Here is a 13,473-nt window from a genome sequence, read left to right as displayed (position 1 = left end):
CAATGGCTTCAGGGTATAAAAATGACAGAAAACAGGACACACGATTTTTTGTTATAAATTTACAATTTATACTACATTTTCAGATTCTGCAGTACGCCTTATTATTGTCGTCTTCGTCTCGGGCTATCCACGACTTGAAATCTGCCTACTGTAGCCAGCAATCCCGAAATTTTTGCCTATAAGTCTCCTTGGGCATTTTAGCACTCCTTTCGCATTAAACACAATTACAAATGGCAATTCAATTTATCACTGTTCTTAACCAAATATCGGTACACAATTTAGTATATTTAATGCTAAAATTAGACAACTTGGCATCACTGCCGCACATCCACGTTTAATAATGTGTTTTATTATTATGCATACATACATATGTATGTATATGGTGTGCCATACATCATTTACATCACTACATAGTGGGGATAATATACATATTGATTGAATGATTCCACTCCAGTTCCTCCACTTCCAGCTCTACCAATACAAAGAGTTGATATATTAACCATTCTGCATTTCCTTTATGCACACATGCACCCACACGCATGCATCCACCCGCAAGCATAAACAGACGTTCTGCTAACTGCGCAGTTAGCAGCGACTGCGCTTGAGATGCGGTGTGAGCAATAGAAGTTATTTGTAGAATAAACTCCCTTGTAGTGCGAATATCTTCATCAAACTTTCAGAACGTCATAATAACGTTCAATGGTGTATATTCGCCTAAGCAATTATTGCTAGTATTGGAAAAATTTAGGGCGAGAGGGGCATGGTATCCGCCAATAAAAAACTTCAAATATTAATATTAAAGCATATTTCATGTATACATACATACATATGTATGTATACATACATACATATGTATGTATATCCATACATACATATATATGTGTGCACATACATATGTATGTACATATGTATGTATGTAAGAGTATATGTACATACATATATACACATGAACATACATACAAACATACATATGTCTGTGTTTGACTGCCAAACACGAGTTCCACTGTATATGCTTCGATTTTGAAACGTGATGTCGAAAACAAGTCTGTTAAGTCAGCATTCGCTTATTCAAGTATGAGAATACTTAGAAGCACCAATGAATTTTCTAGAAATTGAAATGATAGCCAATTGTTGGGGTAGGTCAAGCTATACACAAACAGCCGTTACTCTCTGCCCCTAAGGCCTTCGAGAAAATTCCAACCACCCCTCTCTGTTAATGCGTTAGCGCTATCGCGCTCGCATTCGCACTCACTCGCAAACACAACGAGGGGAAATGACATTCGAGTCGATTCGAGAGAGCGCGTCGAGAAATTTCGAACAGAGAGCGCCAGAGTATAAATACGGCAGAAGTTCGCTCTTTGGCTCAATTCAATTCAAGCAAGTGAACTGAAAACGTCGAAAGACAAAAGCGAAATACAAACAAGCGACTAGCTGAACAAGCTAAAATACAACAACAGAATAATTTGAAACCAAGTAAAGTCGAATTAATCTCAAAAGTTAAGGAAGTTAAAAGAAAAGTTAGTTATAAAAGTAAAAGAAAGAGAAAGAGGAAATCCATTTCCACAACAACTAGAAGTTGGACAGAAGAGAAAAGAAGGAGAACACAGAACACAAAACAAACAGAATGCCAGCTATTGGAATTGATTTGGGCACCACGTATTCCTGCGTGGGTGTCTACCAGCATGGCAAGGTGGAGATCATTGCAAATGACCAAGGCAACAGAACGACGCCCAGCTATGTGGCTTTCACAGATTCGGAGCGTCTGATTGGTGACGCGGCCAAGAACCAGGTGGCGATGAACCCCAAGAACACAGTATTCGATGCGAAGCGTCTGATCGGTCGCAAGTACGACGATCCAAAAATAGCAGAGGACATCAAGCACTGGCCCTTTAAGGTAGTCAGCGAAGGTGGCAAGCCCAAGATTGGCGTCGAATTTAAGGGAGAGCAGAAGCGCTTTGCACCTGAGGAGATCAGCTCAATGGTGCTATCGAAGATGAAGGGAGACAGCCGAGGCGTATCTGGGCCAGACCGTCACAGACGCAGTCATCACAGTACCCGCCTACTTCAACGACTCGCAGCGCCAAGCCACCAAAGACGCAGGCCACATAGCCGGCCTCAACGTGCTGAGGATAATCAACGAGCCGACGGCGGCGGCACTGGCCTATGGCCTCGACAAGAATCTGAAGGGAGAGCGCAATGTGCTCATCTTCGATCTGGGTGGCGGCACCTTTGATGTATCCATTTTAACCATCGACGAGGGTTCGCTGTTCGAGGTGCGAGCTACGGCCGGTGACACACATTTGGGCGGCGAGGACTTTGACAACAGACTGGTCACCCATCTGGCGGAGGAGTTCAAGCGAAAGTACAAGAAGGATTTGCGCTCTAATCCTCGTGCTCTGCGTCGCCTGCGCACTGCGGCGGAGCGAGCCAAGCGCACGCTCTCGTCTAGCACAGAGGCGACAATTGAGGTGGATGCGTTGTTTGAGGGCCACGACTTCTACACAAAGGTGAGCCGAGCGAGATTCGAGGAGCTGTGCGCCGATCTGTTCCGCAACACACTGGCGCCAGTGGAGAAGGCGCTGAACGATGCCAAAATGGACAAACAGCAGATCCACGACATTGTGCTCGTCGGCGGCTCGACGCGCATTCCAAAGGTGCAGAACTTGCTGCAACAGTTCTTCTGCGGCAAGAGCCTGAACCTTTCCATCAACCCCGACGAGGCGGTGGCCTACGGTGCAGCCGTCCAAGCAGCTATACTCAGCGGCGACCAGAGCGGCAAGATCCAGGACGTGCTGCTAGTGGACGTGGCTCCCCTTTCGCTGGGCATCGAGACGGCAGGCGGCGTGATGACCAAGCTGATTGAGCGCAACACGCGCATCCCGTGCAAGCAGACGAAGACCTTTTCCACGTACTCGGACAACCAGCCAGGTGTCTCCATTCAGGTGTTCGAGGGCGAGCGTGCCCTTACGCGAGACAACAATGCTCTGGGCACCTTCGATTTGTCGGGCATTCCGCCAGCACCGCGCGGCGTGCCCCAGATCGAGGTCACCTTCGACATGGACGCCAATGGTATCCTGAACGTATCAGCCAAAGAGATGAGCACCGGCAAAGCCAAGAACATTACCATCAAGAACGACAAGGGCCGCCTCTCGCAGGCAGAGATCGATCGCATGGTAAACGAGGCCGAGCGCTACGCCGACGAGGATGAGAAGCAGCGCCAACGCATCTCGGCTCGCAATAGCCTCGAGAGTTACGTGTTCGGCGTGAAGCAGGCCGTGGAGCAGGCCACTCCCGACAAGCTCAGTGAGAGCGAGAAATCTTCTGTACTCGAGAGGTGCGACGAGACGGTCAAGTGGCTGGACGCCAACACCACAGCCGACAAGGACGAGTACGAGTACAAACTGAAGGAACTTACGCAGCACTGTTCCCCAATTATGACCAAGATGCACCAACAAGGTCAGCCACAGAGCAACAACGCCAACTGTGGCCAGCAGGCGGGCGGCTTTGGTGGTGCCGGTTACAAGGGACCCACCGTGGAGGAGGTCGACTAAAGTCATTCCCAGCCATAGCTCTCCTATACTTGATATTAGTTTTTAGTTTAGCAGACTGATTAAGAATCTTCACCGATACATTTAGTTCTAGACCCGACGGATAATTTAAGTTAAGTGTTAAACTATTTTTAAGTTAGCAACCAATTTTAAAATAAACGAATTAATTTATTTTGAAAAAAAAAAAATCTAATTGTCTTTTAATTTCCTGAAAAGGGAAAACAAATTTTCAGTTTAAACTTGCGAGATGCTGTAAAATCGTTGAACTTAAAAATTCATTTTGATAATGACATTTATGGAGAATTATTTGCCGATGTACATTAATTATTAATCACGTGTACACATATTTGGTTTCCATTTATCGATAAGATTTTTACATGTTTAACTCTATAATGAAACGAATATTTTCATATGTGAATTGCTTGGATTCCTTTATAATATTTTTCATATTTTTCCGCACATTAGTGATGTAAATTTTATTTTTATTTTTATACCCTGAATCCATTGAAAATGGGAAATCAGGGTATAATGGTTTTGTGAAAAGTATGTAACAGGCAGAAGGAATCATCGCAGACCCCATAAAGTATATATATTCTTGATCAGGATGACGATCTGAGTCGATATAGCCCGTCTGTCCGTCCGTCCGTCCGTCCGTCCGTATGAGCAAAAGGATCTCAGAAGATATAAGAGCTAGAGAGCTGAAATTTGGCATGCATACTCGTGTATACCATAGGCAGTACGAGTTTGCTTTATTTTTTTCGATAACTCATCCGATAACTTTTTTATCAAGAATATTCGAAAAATCAACTTGGTTTTTTCAGCCTAATTTGAACTTTTTTAGACCTAGAGACTTCAAATTTGCGCTGTATATAAAGTTAAACGATACAAAGATTTTGTAATTTACAGATTTTGGATACCACGCCCCATTCGCCCCCAATTTATAAAAAACGCATTTCAAGTACTAGAGACTTGTGCTTTGGAATGTACACACATATTCATATGATCCATATGATTACGTTTTGAAAGTTTCATTAAGATCGTATGTCTACAAAAGAAATTATTCAACAAATAAATTCTTATAATATTGCCAACACTGCAGCGCAGCCGCTGCTTACTGCGCAGCTAGCAGAGCGCGTGCTTATAAGTGTATATACTTCATGGGGTCTGCGATGATTCCTTCTGCCCGTTACATACTTTTTCACAAAACCATTATATCCTGGTTTCCCATTTTCAATGGCTTCAGGGTATAAAAATGACAGAAAACAGGACACACGATTTTTTGTTATAAATTTACAATTTATACTACATTTTCAGATTCTGCAGTACGCCTTATTATTGTCGTCTTCGTCTCGGGCTATCCACGACTTGAAATCTGCCTACTGTAGCCAGCAATCCCGAAATTTTTGCCTATAAGTCTCCTTGGGCATTTTAGCACTCCTTTCGCATTAAACACAATTACAAATGGCAATTCAATTTATCACTGTTCTTAACCAAATATCGGTACACAATTTAGTATATTTAATGCTAAAATTAGACAACTTGGCATCACTGCCGCACATCCACGTTTAATAATGTGTTTTATTATTATGCATACATACATATGTATGTATATGGTGTGCCATACATCATTTACATCACTACATAGTGGGGATAATATACATATTGATTGAATGATTCCACTCCAGTTCCTCCACTTCCAGCTCTACCAATACAAAGAGTTGATATATTAACCATTCTGCATTTCCTTTATGCACACATGCACCCACACGCATGCATCCACCCGCAAGCATAAACAGACGTTCTGCTAACTGCGCAGTTAGCAGCGACTGCGCTTGAGATGCGGTGTGAGCAATAGAAGTTATTTGTAGAATAAACTCCCTTGTAGTGCGAATATCTTCATCAAACTTTCAGAACGTCATAATAACGTTCAATGGTGTATATTCGCCTAAGCAATTATTGCTAGTATTGGAAAAATTTAGGGCGAGAGGGGCATGGTATCCGCCAATAAAAAACTTCAAATATTAATATTAAAGCATATTTCATGTATACATACATACATATGTATGTATACATACATACATATGTATGTATATCCATACATACATATATATGTGTGCACATACATATGTATGTACATATGTATGTATGTAAGAGTATATGTACATACATATATACACATGAACATACATACAAACATACATATGTCTGTGTTTGACTGCCAAACACGAGTTCCACTGTATATGCTTCGATTTTGAAACGTGATGTCGAAAACAAGTCTGTTAAGTCAGCATTCGCTTATTCAAGTATGAGAATACTTAGAAGCACCAATGAATTTTCTAGAAATTGAAATGATAGCCAATTGTTGGGGTAGGTCAAGCTATACACAAACAGCCGTTACTCTCTGCCCCTAAGGCCTTCGAGAAAATTCCAACCACCCCTCTCTGTTAATGCGTTAGCGCTATCGCGCTCGCATTCGCACTCACTCGCAAACACAACGAGGGGAAATGACATTCGAGTCGATTCGAGAGAGCGCGTCGAGAAATTTCGAACAGAGAGCGCCAGAGTATAAATACGGCAGAAGTTCGCTCTTTGGCTCAATTCAATTCAAGCAAGTGAACTGAAAACGTCGAAAGACAAAAGCGAAATACAAACAAGCGACTAGCTGAACAAGCTAAAATACAATAACTAAATAATTTGAAACCAAGTAAAGTCGAATTAATCCGAAAAGTTAAAGAAAGTTAGAAGAAAAGTTAGTTATAAAAGTAAAAGAAAGAGAAAGAGGAAATCCATTTCCACAACTAGAAGTTGGACAGAAGAGAAAAGAAGGAGAACACAGAGCACAAAACAAACAGAATGCCAGCTATTGGAATTGATTTGGGCACCACGTATTCCTGCGTGGGTGTCTACCAGCATGGCAAGGTGGAGATCATTGCAAATGACCAAGGCAATAGAACGACGCCCAGCTATGTGGCTTTCACAGATTCGGAGCGTCTGATTGGTGACGCGGCCAAGAACCAGGTGGCGATGAACCCCAAGAACACAGTATTCGATGCGAAGCGTCTGATCGGTCGCAAGTACGACGATCCAAAAATAGCAGAGGACATCAAGCACTGGCCCTTTAAGGTAGTCAGCGAAGGTGGCAAGCCCAAGATTGGCGTCGAATTTAAGGGAGAGCAGAAGCGCTTTGCACCTGAGGAGATCAGCTCAATGGTGCTATCGAAGATGAAGGAGACAGCCGAGGCGTATCTGGGCCAGACCGTCACAGACGCAGTCATCACAGTACCCGCCTACTTCAACGACTCGCAGCGCCAAGCCACCAAAGACGCAGGCCACATAGCCGGCCTCAACGTGCTGAGGATAATCAACGAGCCGACGGCGGCGGCACTGGCCTATGGCCTCGACAAGAATCTGAAGGGAGAGCGCAATGTGCTCATCTTCGATCTGGGTGGCGGCACCTTTGATGTATCCATTTTAACCATCGACGAGGGTTCGCTGTTCGAAGTGCGAGCTACGGCCGGTGACACACATTTGGGCGGCGAGGACTTTGACAACAGACTGGTCACCCATCTGGCGGAGGAGTTCAAGCGAAAGTACAAGAAGGATTTGCGCTCTAATCCTCGTGCTCTGCGTCGCCTGCGCACTGCGGCGGAGCGAGCCAAGCGCACGCTCTCGTCTAGCACAGAGGCGACAATTGAGGTGGATGCGTTGTTTGAGGGCCACGACTTCTACACAAAGGTGAGCCGAGCGAGATTCGAGGAGCTGTGCGCCGATCTGTTCCGCAACACACTGGCGCCAGTGGAGAAGGCGCTGAACGATGCCAAAATGGACAAACAGCAGATCCACGACATTGTGCTCGTCGGCGGCTCGACGCGCATTCCAAAGGTGCAGAACTTGCTGCAACAGTTCTTCTGCGGCAAGAGCCTGAACCTTTCCATCAACCCCGACGAGGCGGTGGCCTACGGTGCAGCCGTCCAAGCAGCTATACTCAGCGGCGACCAGAGCGGCAAGATCCAGGACGTGCTGCTAGTGGACGTGGCTCCCCCTTTCGCTGGGCATCGAGACGGCAGGCGGCGTGATGACCAAGCTGATTGAGCGCAACACGCGCATCCCGTGCAAGCAGACGAAGACCTTTTCCACGTACTCGGACAACCAGCCAGGTGTCTCCATTCAGGTGTTCGAGGGCGAGCGTGCCCTTACGCGAGACAACAATGCTCTGGGCACCTTCGATTTGTCGGGCATTCCGCCAGCACCGCGCGGCGTGCCCCAGATCGAGGTCACCTTCGACATGGACGCCAATGGTATCCTGAACGTATCAGCCAAAGAGATGAGCACCGGCAAAGCCAAGAACATTACCATCAAGAACGACAAGGGCCGCCTCTCGCAGGCAGAGATCGATCGCATGGTAAACGAGGCCGAGCGCTACGCCGACGAGGATGAGAAGCAGCGCCAACGCATCTCGGCTCGCAATAGCCTCGAGAGTTACGTGTTCGGCGTGAAGCAGGCCGTGGAGCAGGCCACTCCCGACAAGCTCAGTGAGAGCGAGAAATCTTCTGTACTCGAGAGGTGCGACGAGACGGTCAAGTGGCTGGACGCCAACACCACAGCCGACAAGGACGAGTACGAGTACAAACTGAAGGAACTTACGCAGCACTGTTCCCCAATTATGACCAAGATGCACCAACAAGGTCAGCCACAGAGCAACAACGCCAACTGTGGCCAGCAGGCGGGCGGCTTTGGTGGTGCCGGTTACAAGGGACCCACCGTGGAGGAGGTCGACTAAAGTCATTCCCAGCCATAGCTCTCCTATACTTGATATTAGTTTTTAGTTTAGCAGACTGATTAAGATTCTTCACCGATACATTTAGTTCTAGACCCGTCGGATAATTTAAGTTAATTGTTAAACTATTTCTAGGTTAGAAACAAATTTTAGAATAAACCAATTTATTTATTTTGAAAAAAAAAAAAAAAAATTGTCTTTTAATTGGAGGGTGGGTAAACAACTTTCAGCTAGAAATAATGCAAAATGCTAGGTGATACCGTCAGTTCATTGAACTTGAAGTTGATTATGTGCGATGACAGAACCAGACGTAGAAAATGTGCAATTCATATGTACATACATAGCATACATACATACATACATACATACATACATACATACATACATACATACATACATACATACGTATGTTTACATATTTTTAGTCTAAACACCAAAGTTCTACGATCTTCCCATATGCAGTACAAAGCTTATTCTTTTTCGGAAAATAAGGGATTCAAAGTTACTGTGTATGAGCGTTGCGTACATATGTATGTATGTACATACTTATATTTATATGTGGGTATTTTTCCAGAAATATCTACATATGTACATACTTTTTGTAGCGTATCAACACTTTGTTTTATCACTGACCAATGGTTTTATGTTATTAAATTGAAAACCCACCACCTAAAGTTTTTAACAGATGTCAGAAAAAACATTTTTTTTGTTTTGTAATTAGTAAATTTCCCGTACTTGATTAGCACCAGAATTTGATGAATTTTCAAGAGCATTCCATGTACATAATTACAAAAAACAAAGGCACGCACGCTAGAATTTTCTGGAGAAATACCTGAAAAAAATATCCAATGTGTGTAATTTTTGTTTTTTTGATACTGCCCTATTTTCCATGCATATTGTTAACAAAACATTTCTGAAAAATATTTGTTAATACCAATTACATAAATGTCCCCAAGACACATACATATATATTCTGAACGTTTCATGGATAATGTCGATCTATAAGAAATATTATTCAACAATTATATTCCTATAGTAAATCCCATACACAGCATGGCAGAACGTGTGAATATACATACATACATATGTAAGCGCATATATATATGTATCTATATATTTCTTTGTGCATAGCTTGTTTGCTATATACATACATGTATTTATGTACCGTTCACGTATGTACATACATATGACCATACGTATGTAAAGAAACATACAATTATTTTAATGTCGGATATTTAAAATAAATTTATTTATTAAATAAAATTCAGATAGAATTTATTTTTTTTAACGTATTTAAACTATGTATATGGTTTTACGAAATATATTATGCTTAAAAGTAATATTATACGTATATGTTACATTATAATATAATAATACAATAATTTATTTTATTACAATATATTATGTTGAAATATATGTTTGGTTTTTTTTATGAATTAATTAAATATTAAATGTTGGTATGTGCTAGATATACCTGAGGTGATTTTAAAAATTTCGCATTTTTATTATTTTTATTTATATTTTATTTGTATATACATATAAGATAAAACATACAAATAGTGAAAACAGTTGAGCTGACTTGTAACACTAACCAGGTTATTGCTTGTAACCACGGATACACATTTGTTTGTTCCAATGTATTTAAATAATAAAAGCGCGCTCTGTTTTAACAATCGATAGCCCAGACAAACCAGTTAGCAATGCCTACTGCGATGAATCTCTAATTTTACCGGCCGGCATGAAAATAAAATTTATTCTGCGTTGCTTTGCTTACGTTATGTACTAAAAGCTGTGGAGAATTTTTACATTCCATATTTTACATCAGTAAATTTAGCGGTGTGCGAGCAACGCATTTAAATTTATTAAAAAAAAAAACCTTTTTTTTTCACCATTTCAATCAATCTATCGATAGTCCGTGCATCGACGCTGCGACGAAAACGTAGAGATAGTGAGCAGAAAAAAGACGCCGAAGCCAATTTTCAGTTTTCGGAGGGATTTAGTAGTGTACTTGCCGCTTGCAAAAAGTAATTAATTCTCCTGTCAAAATATAGTGAAAACTTTTAATTAATTTTAATATATATTTTTTCGGTATTTAATATTTCTTTTCGATTTTCTCGCAGCGCAAATTTGCTGTTTGAGCATATAAAAATACGAAGGCGAGTGCACAGAAGAACGAAGAACGTAGAGATAGTGAGCAGAAAAAAGACGCCGACGCCGATTTTCATTTTTCGGAGGGATTTATTAACGTGCCTGCCATTTGCAAAATGTAATTATATCTCCCAGTGCTCAACATAAAAAATCATATCATTAATTAATAATTCATTGAACAAATTTACACTATCATATCAATTATATTTCTAACAATATATATTTTTGTATTTTGACTCAGAGTATATTTGCAAAGTGAGCATACAAAATAAGAAGGCGAATGCAAAGAAGAACGTATAAAGAAAACACAATTTGTTTGAAAAATAAACAGAGTCCATTGCAGTCAAATCGAAAGCGCAAATAATAATAATAAAAAAAAAAGAAAAAAAAGAAAACCAATCATTAAATAATTAAAAATGGAGGAGGTTGCAGTGGTCAAAAAGCGCGGACGCCCGGCAAAGGGAACTTCGGGCGGTGCAGCTCCAGCAGCGGGCATTCCTGCCGACAGCAACATTCCAGTAATACCCAAAAAGCGCGGCCGTCCGCCGAAGGTTAAGGGTGGGCGTGGTAGGCCGCCAAAGCTGTCCGCTGCGGCCGCGAACAGTGACGACGAGGATCTGGATCACGATGAGTTGGGCGATGCCAACGGCGAATTGCTACAGCCATTAAAAAGCAAGGGACGCGGTCGTCCGCGCAAGGTTCCGGTGCAGGCACAAGAAAACAGTGGCAACGATGATGATGATATGGACTCGTCGGCTGATGAGAAGCCACCAGCAAAGCAACAAAAGTCGCCATCATCGGCCAAGCGCCGCAAGCTGGGACGACCCCGCAAGCACCAACCCAGCGAGGATGAGGATGGTAATTATACAAATGCCTGAATATATCTTCATATATTTATATAAATGTATTTCAATCGTCTGCACGCAGAATTCGATGATGATGACGATGAGCGTCGTCCCGTTGGTCGTCCTGCAAGTAGCTCAATCAACTTGAATATTGTGCGCACTGGACGAGGTCAAGGACGCCCCAGGAAGAATAAGTCGGATGCGGCTGTAAAGCTATCATCACCAGCCGGTGAATCGAATGGCGATGAAGCATCTACAGTGCCCCGGAAGCGTGGACGTCCATCGCTGGCTAATAAGCCAGCTCCGTATGTGCCATCAGGACGGCCACGTGGACGCCCAAAGGCAAACCAATCGCCCGTTAAGGCTGTAGACGACGATGATGACGATGATGACCACCAGGCACAGAATGTATCGGATGATGATGAATCTGTGGAGCCAGAGGAGTCGACGGCGGCAGTGTCAACCACGCCAAAGAAGCGAGGACGACCCGCATTGGCGGGAAACAACAAAAGCGGATCGGGAACCAAGCCACGTGGAAGACCCAAGAAATCGCCAAACAATCAACCCGATGGTGACGATGATCTAGATTCGGCTGGCGATGTTGGGGAGGGATCCAATGGCAAGGTGCCCAAGAAGCGTGGACGCAAGCCACAAGGAGCAGCAGACGACAGTGGCGATGCTGATGAGGACAATGAGGATAGCAGTGGCGGTGGCGGATTAAATGATAATGCCGGAGATGAGGATTCCGATGAGCCGAGGAAGCAATCAAACCAGAGCGAATCGAAATCCAAACGCAAAGAAGTAAATTCATCTGAGAATGGCGATGGAGACAATGCGAATGATTCTGTTGAGTGTGTCTCCGACGAAGCATCATGGAATAATGCTTAATTTTAATAGTATTTAGGCAAGAACAACAGCAACAGCACATTGATTATTGGGACGCGACAAATTAATGAAGTAACTACTACAAAAGCAAATTCCAATCATAAACCATACCCCTTGACTGGAGTGCACTAGGCAGTAACTCCGTACGACATGTCCCAATTGTCCCGACAACAAATCCAGAAAAAAGGAGAAAAAAAAAAACAGCGAGAACATACAATATGTTTTTATTTTATGTTAAATTCACCCCCCCTCCTCCATTTCCTTATATATAATTCTGAAAAAAAAAAGTTTCATCATATTCCATTTTTACTATATATAATTGGATTAATTTTGGCTTAAAACTACATAATAGAAATACATTAAATATCATTGTAGCAACATGTGAAAACAAGTGCAGATCATTAATTTTATTAAAAATAAATAAATAGAATAAAATTGCGAATGAACTTGCAATTTGTAATTCCCGGTTCTTGTAACTTCCGCCATGACGATAGTCTTGAGTATATCGAATATGTTTTATGTAAAATAAGTGCTGTTAACAGCAAATGTTTGCCTCAGTTATCGCATTGTAGATGTCGATAATGCATGTTCTATCGACAACAAAATTTTAGTCATTGTAAATCGTCTGTAGGAACGGCGTGCTTGTAATACATGCATATGTACATTTTTCAAATAAGCTAAGGTGAATAATATTTAATCGTACGACAAGCGTAAATATATACTAGAATGATATTTACATAACTAGAATACGCATTATTGCAATTGTTCACGTGCAAATTGAGAATGTTCTAACTGCCTGTGCGTGCGTGCGTGCGGCTTCATAATATGTTTTGCGTAAATTTGCGTCCAGTTGAGATGCAAATTGCTAAAAGAAATAAATTGAAAGTAATATGCTAATTGCAGGCGATAATGATGTGCAACGCTTATTTTGCTTCATTGTAACACAAGTAACGGCAACAGTAAAACGCCGCAAATTGGATATAAAAAATGCCGCTAACGAAAACAAAACAAATACACAGGCAAACTGCGGCTGCAGCGATTCGTGTGGGTGTGTGTGTGAGTGTGCTTTGGACTTGCAACTAATGAATTTGTAGCGGTCACTAAAATTGATCTAGATAAATGTTTGTTTTATACAAATATGATTTATTGAAACTATAAAAATGGTCAAAGCATAACAAATCGAATTATTTTGCAAACAGGAGTGTTTAATTGCACGTGTGTGATGTTTAGTTTGCCTATAATTTTTAATAATGCACAGGCTGAGCAACTG

General features: G+C 42.1%; 3 protein-coding genes across 3 annotated transcripts; all 3 read left to right on the top strand.

Moving 5' to 3' along the window:
- The first annotated feature begins 1,370 nt into the window (after positions 1-1,370).
- On the top strand, positions 1,371-3,735 carry LOC6574440 (major heat shock 70 kDa protein Ba). Its single transcript, XM_002000451.4, is given in 2 exon segments — positions 1,371-1,999; positions 2,001-3,735. Coding segments are annotated over 2 exon segments (1,926 nt in total). The 5' UTR covers positions 1,371-1,624; the 3' UTR covers positions 3,552-3,735.
- Positions 3,736-6,136: 2,401 nt separating this feature from the next.
- Positions 6,137-8,452, top strand: LOC6574436 (major heat shock 70 kDa protein Ba). Its single transcript, XM_002000447.4, is given in 2 exon segments — positions 6,137-7,586; positions 7,588-8,452. Coding segments are annotated over 2 exon segments (1,926 nt in total). The 5' UTR covers positions 6,137-6,401; the 3' UTR covers positions 8,329-8,452.
- Positions 8,453-10,238: 1,786 nt separating this feature from the next.
- LOC6574435 (chromosomal protein D1) lies at positions 10,239-12,663 on the top strand. Its single transcript, XM_002000446.4, has 4 exons — positions 10,239-10,349; positions 10,446-10,591; positions 10,715-11,331; positions 11,401-12,663. Exons 3-4 carry the CDS (start codon positions 10,890-10,892, stop codon positions 12,204-12,206), a joined length of 1,248 nt encoding a protein of 415 aa, XP_002000482.1. The 5' UTR covers positions 10,239-10,349; positions 10,446-10,591; positions 10,715-10,889; the 3' UTR covers positions 12,207-12,663.
- The last annotated feature ends 810 nt before the right edge of the window (positions 12,664-13,473 follow it).

The sequence above is a fragment of the Drosophila mojavensis genome, unplaced genomic scaffold, assembly GCF_018153725.1.
Source record: "Drosophila mojavensis isolate 15081-1352.22 unplaced genomic scaffold, ASM1815372v1 contig_277, whole genome shotgun sequence".
NCBI lineage: Eukaryota > Metazoa > Arthropoda > Insecta > Diptera > Drosophilidae > Drosophila > Drosophila mojavensis.
The sequence above is the reverse complement of the archived record's forward strand: the minus strand, read 5'-3'. Positions and strand labels throughout refer to the sequence as shown.

What these genes read in the sequence shown, in the direction of transcription:
- LOC6574435 (XM_002000446.4), top strand. Translation starts at nt 10,890, where the DNA reads ATGGAGGAGGTTGCAGTGGTCAAAAAGCGCGGACGCCCGGCAAAGGGA. An exon ending in ACCCAGCGAGGATGAGGATG is followed by an intron (nt 11,332 to 11,400) that starts GTAATTATACAA and finishes GTCTGCACGCAG; the next exon opens with AATTCGATGATGATGACGAT.